The sequence below is a fragment of the Ranitomeya imitator genome, chromosome 7, assembly GCF_032444005.1.
Source record: "Ranitomeya imitator isolate aRanImi1 chromosome 7, aRanImi1.pri, whole genome shotgun sequence".
Taxonomy (NCBI): domain Eukaryota; kingdom Metazoa; phylum Chordata; class Amphibia; order Anura; family Dendrobatidae; genus Ranitomeya; species Ranitomeya imitator.
This window is the reverse complement of record NC_091288.1, coordinates 108,313,201-108,321,011: the sequence shown is the minus strand read 5'-3', so window position 1 is coordinate 108,321,011 and position 7,811 is coordinate 108,313,201. Positions and strand designations below refer to the sequence as shown.

At 42.4% G+C, this 7,811-nt stretch overlaps 1 protein-coding gene across 1 annotated transcript; it reads left to right on the top strand.

Moving 5' to 3' along the window:
* Positions 1-3,217: 3,217 nt before the first annotated feature.
* LOC138644857 (gamma-crystallin-3-like) lies at positions 3,218-6,208 on the top strand. The gene is made up of 3 exons (XM_069733742.1): positions 3,218-3,281; positions 4,293-4,535; positions 5,881-6,208. The coding sequence occupies exons 1-3, from the start codon at positions 3,273-3,275 to the stop codon at positions 6,154-6,156; spliced, it is 528 nt and encodes a 175-aa protein (XP_069589843.1). The 5' UTR covers positions 3,218-3,272; the 3' UTR covers positions 6,157-6,208.
* Positions 6,209-7,811: the final 1,603 nt, after the last annotated feature.

The window sequence follows — 7,811 nt, the reverse complement described above, 5'->3', positions numbered from 1 at the left end:
AAGTGGTCCCAAGTACTTTTTTCTGATGAAAGCAAATTTTGCATGTCATTCGGAAATCAAGGTGCCAGAGTCTGGAGGAAGACTGGGGAGAAGGAAATGCCAAAATGCCTGAAGTCCAGTGTCAAGTACCCACAGTCAGTGATGGTGTGGGGTGCCATGTCAGCTGCTGGTGTTGGTCCACTGTGTTTCATCAAGGGCAGGGTCAATGCAGCTAGCTATCAGGAGATTTTGGAGCACTTCATGCTTCCATCGGCTGAAATGCTTTATGGAGATGAAGATTTCATTTTTCAGCACGACCTGGCACCTGCTCACAGTGCCAAAACCACTGGTAAATGGTTTACTGACCATGGTATTACTGTGCTCAATTGGCCTGCCAATTCTCCTGACCTGAACCCCATAGAGAATCTGTGGGATATTGTGAAGAGAAAGTTGAGAGACGCAAGACCCAACACTCTGGATGAGCTTAAGGCCGCTATTGAAGCATCCTGGGCCTCCATAACATCTCAGCAGTGTCACAGGCTGATTGCCTCCATGCCACGCCGCATTGAAGCAGTCATTTCTGCCAAAGGATTCCCGACCAAGTATTGAGTGCATAACTGAACATTATTATTTGATGGTTTTTTTGTTTGTTATTAAAAAACACTTTTATTTGATTGGATGGGTGAAATATGCTAATTTATTGAGACAGGTTTTTTGGGTTATCAGGAGTTGTATGCCAAAATCATCAGTATTAAAACAATAAAAGACCTGACAAATTTCAGTTGGTGGATAATGAATCTATAATATATGAAAGTTTAATTGTAATCATTACATTATGGTAAATAATGAAATTTAACACTATATGCTAATTTTTTGAGAAGGACCTGTATATGCACATTTAAAAAAATCATCTTGGGACTTACCCAGGTCCCTGAGATGGGGGGGTTGGTAGGATAAAGGGCTGAGGTGGCTCGGGTCCCAGCATCGGTGGTAGAGGATCCCAGGCAGCATTGGTGAGGACTCGGAGAGCAGTCTTTCTCTGACGCTGGTTCTGGCCGGCCAGCGTCAGACACAAGTGGAGGCGCCCAACTGCGCGCCAGCCTTTTCAAATATCTCCGTGTGCACGTGGGGTCTCCTGCTTGCCCGCTCTGGCAAGGGCAGCAGCAGCAGATGAGCACACTCCTCAGCACACGCAGGCAGGTGGCAGGAAGTGGAACAAGGACCGCGTCAGGAACAAGGACCGCAGCCGTGCACTGCTCATTGCTCCCGCGACCCGCACTGACGCCGACCGCCGCCGCCGCGACCCGCACTGATGCCGACCGCCGCCGCGACCCGCACTGACGCCGGCCGCCGCCGCGACCCGCACTGACGCCGGCCGCCACAGCCCTTGTCAGTGCGGGCAACTGAACGCACGCATGCAGGACCATTTAAAGGGCCGGTGCGCTATGCAGTAAAATCGCTGCCGGTCTTCCAGCGGCCCTGTGCAGCTGCTCAGGCACCGGCCCGGGGGGCACATGCATTCCTGCCACCCGTCCCCGTCCGCCCCTGCCTTCCATGCGTTAAATTGCCAAGCAACTGAAGATTTCCTACAACGGTGTGTACTACTCCCTTCAGAGGACAGGCTCTAACCAGAGTGAAAAGAGAAGTGGGAGGCCCCACTGCACAACTGAGCAACAAGACAAGTACATTAGAGTCTGTATGAGAAATCGACGCCTCACAGGTCCTCTACTGGCAGCTTCATTAAATAGTACATGCAAAACACCAGTGTAAAAGTCTACAGTGAAGAGGCGACTCTGGGATGCTGGCCTTCAGGGCAGAGTAGCAAAGAAAATGCCATATCTGAGACTGGCTAATAAAAGGAAAATATTAATATGGGCAAAAGAACACAAACATTGGACAGAGGAAGATTGTAAAAAAGTGTTTTGGACAGATGAATCCAAGTTTGAGGTGTTTGGATCACACAGAAGAACATTTGTGAGACACAGAATGACTGAAAAGATGCTGGAAAAGTGCCTGACGCCATCTGTCAAGCATGGTGGAGGTAATGTGATGGTCTGGGGTTGCTTTGGTGCTGGTAAATTGGGAGTTTTGTACATGGTAGAAGGGATAGTGAATAAGGAAGGCTATCACTCCATTTTGCAACACCATGCCATACCCTGTGGATAGCACTTGATTGGAGCCAATTTCATCCTACAACAGGACAATGACCCAAAGCACACCTCCAAAATATGCAAGAACTATTTTGGGGGAGAAGTAGGCAGCTGGTATTCTACCTGTAATGGAGTGGCCAGCGCCGTCATCAGATCTCAACTCCATTGACCTGTTGTGGGAGCAACTTGACCGTATGGTACGCAAAAAGTGCCCATCAAGCCAAACCAACTTATGGGAGAGGCTTCTTTGAAGCATGGGGTGAAATTTCTCCAGATTACCTCAGCAAATTAACTGGTAGAATGCCAAAGGTCTGCAATGCTGTAATTGATGCAAAGGGAGCATTCTTTGACGAAAGCAAAGTTTGAAGGGGAAATATATTATTTCAAATAAAAATCTTTTTTTTGAACCTTGTCAATGTCTGGACTAGATTTTCAATTGATTTGGCAACTCACTTGATTAATAAAAGTATGAGCTTTCATGGAAAACACAAAATTGTCTGGGTGACCCTAAACTTTTGAACGGTAGTGTATATATATTTTCTGGGAAACATACTTAATTTTCTGAAACAATTTCAAGGGCGCCAACACTTTTGGCCCTGATTGTATATACCTCCTCTATTCGTCAACTTTTACAGTTGTCAGATTCAGTGTTAATTTCAAAATTTACATTTTTGGATTCACTCACTGATTTTTCTTGCAAAGAAGAAGGATTAAAATAATTAAAATGTGCGCACCCAATGCTCACTCTATATAATAATTGGCACATTAGTGAGTTAACTGAGCATGTACGTGTATTACCTAAAGGACAGTGATTGTTGTATTAAAAAATGAAATGAAATTAAATCATTTTATCCTTTCAATTGTTCAGTCATTTTCTATTGAGGTAGGCACTCTTTTTTCTCTTTCAGTCTTTTGTGCTAAATTGACTTTGCTGTTAGTCTCAGTGCATTCTATTGTGGCAAAACGCTGTCAGCACAATGCTAAGTCCTGCATTAGCAGAGTGTTCAGTTTCCTTTGAATCAAGCAGCAGCTATTCACATTCATATTCTTTAGCTTCACAAAGAAATGAAGACACACTATATAAAGGAGAATTGTGTTACCATTTTGTTGCACTTTGGTTTAAAACCTCATCAATAAACCATCATGGGAAAGGTAAGTTATGTAGATATGCAGAAAAATTAGTCTGTAAATATCAAATATTTGTGTAACAGTTGTACTCAATGAACATACACACAGTCACTAAGCTATACATACATGCATGCATTCATACATACTTGCAGAAATACAATTAAGCCATTACTATTTCTTCTTGCATCACCATTGTAATTCCATCACTCTAGTTTGCATTTATTTATTTGCTTTATCTTTTATTACTAGTGCAATACTATTTTACATTCTTTACTAATGTTCAGTGCACTTTGCCCATAATAAATTTAAAGAACCAAAATGTGTCCCCAAAACATGTCATTAAGGCATTTGTAACTAAAATCTCCGAAAACAATCATGGTGTGAATATATTGATTTCTACATAGAGTACATAGATGCATACACATAAAAGATCATTCTTAAACCAAGACATATTTTGGCCTGTTATTTCATGGAGTAGTGGGGGAGCTTACCCATAGAACCAGAGAAAAGGTTTATATGAGGTGAGAAAATGGTAGGTGAATATATTTTTACATTTATAAATTTAGCGATGGAAAGCTGGCTGATACATTTCATATTCAGTGACCATTATTCCCCTGAACTGCATATAGTAAGGTCGTCAGGTACAAGAATGGCGCCAATGTGTGACCATTCATGGAAGTGTATGTGTCCATTTTGTAACCACATTGCTCTCCATTTCTGTACCAAGACAGGTAGTGTTTTTTCTGCCTCACAAAATTGTAGTTTGTTCCAGCAGATCACAGTATGCAGGGCACAAAAGCTGTATGACTTCATAGTAGGACACATCTGGCCTCAATGTGCGGCTCTACAGCCTTTGTGAGTGTGTACTTTGATTGTTTAAGACTAAATTCAAAAGTGCACTTTTTTCATAAAATATTTTTTGCAAAACACAGAAATGGATCTTTCCTTTCTCCTAGATTCTCTATTTGACTTTACATATTACTATACTGTTTATTGAAATGTAAAAATAATTTTGTGTTGTTCTTTCCATTCTAGATCATCTTCTACGAGGACAGGAACTTCCAGGGCCGCTCTTATGAGTGCAGCTCTGACTGTTCTGAACTTAACTCATACTTCAGCCGCTGCAATTCCATCCGTGTGGAAAATGGAAACTGGATGTTATATGAGCACCCCAACTATAGGGGCAATCAATACTTCCTGAAAAGAGGAGAGTATCCCGACTTCTCTCATTGGACCAGCCACAGTGACTCTATTAGGTCTTGTCGCATAATTCCACAAGTAAGTTTCAAAGGGAAAATCTGCTCATAAATAGTTCTGTTTAGTATCTCTGTTTCTACAATGGCTTATCACAGGGGCATTATGGGGCACTAGACTTACAGTATGTCAATCATGTAAGAGATACAGTGAATTTCTAACGAGGTGAATAAATGCCTATTATTGCAAATTTAACCTTTTTCAATACTATTAAAAAAAAGAGACTTGGTAATTATTATCCAACAAATGCTGACACATATAATATCCATAACCGTATAATATCCAATAAATACATCACATAGTATTATTGGATATTATTTGGTCACCACCACATAGATATATGTAAATGTATTTGTGGGATAGGAATTACCATGTTTATTTACTTTTTCTTATAATAGTATTAATAAAAGCATAATGTTTAATAATAGGTGTTTATTCACCTTGTTAGAAATATTATGAGGGACTACCCCAAATTATATACTGAGGTTAAACAAAGTTTGCCTCTAACTGTAACCTTTGTTTTTGGTGGCTCAGTGCTACAGTGTGGGATGTTATTGGGACTCACAGAGGAGAGGGTCATTGTCAAGCTTGCTGACGTATTTTGACAGATATTTTGGAAACCTTCTTAGTGGGTGTAGGTGTGATTTCTAGTAGAAGGAATAAGGTTGCCTTAAAATAAATATATTTATTTCAAATAAAAACAGGATGTTCATTGCCACCATTATTTTGTTATTCCTCGCTCTGTCATATTTCATACATTCAATATGGACTGTTGTTAAAGATGTAAAACTAGTGATTAAAATGTAATCTTGGACATCATGTATCTAGGCAACAGGTGGCAACCAATTAGTTTACCTTACATTATATGATGCCAAGTCACTATGTGCAGCAAGACCATTTATTGTGATTAGAATATTGATCAAAAAAGCATATGGACTGCTGAAAAAAATGTTTGTGACCAACATCTTGAAAAATTGCAGAATTTTTGCGCAGCATGCTCGATTAAACCAGATCTGTCAAAATGGGTGGATCTGCGAGAAGCCAGGGAAAGACAGAGTCCATTAAATTCATAATAAGTGAATGCGTCCTTCATTGGAGTAGCATTTATGGTGAGTTGAGGGGTGGCGCATGCCAGAGCGAGAAAGTGCCAAATTTATTAAGTGGTGTGCACTTCTTAGTAAAGTTGGCGCATTGTACTCCAGGGAGCGTTTCATTAAGAATGGCATGCACAATGCCAGTCGTAATTAATTCACCCCAAAGGGAGAATTAAATATGTCCAGAATATTTCAATATGTTCCAGATTGGTTGCAGTCAAGAGGACATAAAAGTTGAGAGTATAAGTAATAAATGAATCTTTTTATTCTTTAAGCACCGTGGAACATTCAGAATTAGGATATATGAGAAAGAAGACTTTCATGGTGCAATGCTAGAGTTTACTGAAGACTGCCCACATGTACATGAAGAATTTCGATATCCTGATATATACTCCTGTAATGTCCTGGAAGGTCACTGGATCTTTTATGAGGAGCCTAATTACAGAGGACGTCAGTATTACCTGAGACCCGCAGAGTACAGAAGATACAGCGACTGGGGAGCAACTAACTCCAGGGTTGGATCCTTTAGGCGTGTTCAAGATTTCTTCTGAAAATCAGTTTCTGCATTTGCTCTTTATCTATAAATAAAAATTGAAACAAAAACGTTCTTATGATTTTTTTTTTACTCTTTTAGATTATGGTCTATGTTTGTTTGTTTTTCTTTGTGATCATGACACTATAGCTATGAAGCAATAGACATATTTAATTTACACTTTCCTGTAAGTCCATTTGACATCTATTAATCTATTTATTCAAATGTATACTTAGCATGTTAGCATTAAATTAAAGTTTTTTTTCCATCTTTTTTCACGGGATATTTTATAGGATAATGTTTGAAAGTACAAACAATTTTGCAATTCACTGTTTATTAAAATTTTCAGCTCTTGAGATGTTAACACTTTTCTTTTGTTTCTTTCACAGCTTGTTGCCTTGGAGACCGACCACTGCTACTATAGACAACAGAATATGTGCAGTGCTTAACCCCTTAGCGACCGCCGATACGCCTTTTAACGGCGGCCGCTAAGGGTACTTAAACCACAGCGCCGTTAATTAACGGCGCTGTGGAAAAAGTGAATAGCGCCCCCCAGAGGCCGATTTTCTCTGGGGTCTCGGCTGCCGGGGGTAGCCGAGACCCCAGAGAACATGATTCGGGGGGTTTTTAACCCACCCCGCATTTGCGATCGCCGGTAATTAGCCGTTTACCGGCGATCGCAAAAAAAAAAAAAAAAAACGCGACCTCTTTTTAATTTCTCTGTCCTCCGATGTGATCGCACATTGGAGGACAGAGAAAAGGGGTCCCAGTTAGCCCCCCAATATTCACCTATCTCCCCCGATGCTCCTCGTGTCTCCCGGTGGGCGCCGCCATCTTCAAAATGGCGGGCGCATGCGCAGTGCGCCCGCCGACCGGCTCCGCGAGAATCTTTGGGGTCTCGGCTGCCGGGGGTAGCCGAGACCCCAAAGAGCATGATCGGGGTCGGTTTTACCGACCCCTGTTTTGCGATCGCCGGTAATTAACTGTTTACCGGCGACCGCAAAAAAAAAAAAAAAAAAGTAAAGTGTTATTCTCTGTCCTCTGATGTGATCGCACATCAGAGGACAGAGAAATAGGGGGATTCGGGGACCCTACAATACTCACCTGTGTCCCTGGATCCTCTTGCTGCTCCTCCTGGCCGCTGGCAGAAGAAAATGGCGGGCGCATGCGCAGTGCGCCCGCCATCTGTCTCCATCTGCCGGCCGGCAGGAGAACAGCAGTTGGGGCTAAAATTAGGGTTAGGGGTAGGGTTAGGGGTAAGGTTAGGGGTAGGGTTAGGGGTAGGGTTAGGGGTAGGGTTAGGGTTAGGGGTAGGGATAGGGGTAGGGGTAGGGTTAGGGTTAGGGGTAGGGTTAGGGTTAGGGGTAGGGGTAGGGTTAGGGGTAGGGTTAGGGGTAGGGTTAGGGCTAGGGTTAGGGCTAGGGTTAGGGCTAGGGCTAGGGTTAGGGCTAGGATTAGGGCTAGGGTTGGGGCTAAATTTAGGGTTAGGGTTGGGGCTAAATTTAGGGTTAGGCTTCTTTCACACTTACGTCGGTACAGGGCCGTCGCAATGCGTCGGCCCGACATACCGACGCACGTTGTGAAAATTGTGCACAACGTGGGCAGCAGCTGTAGTTTTTCAACGCATCCGCTGCCCAATCTATGTCCTGGGGAGGAGGGGGCGGAGTTACGGCC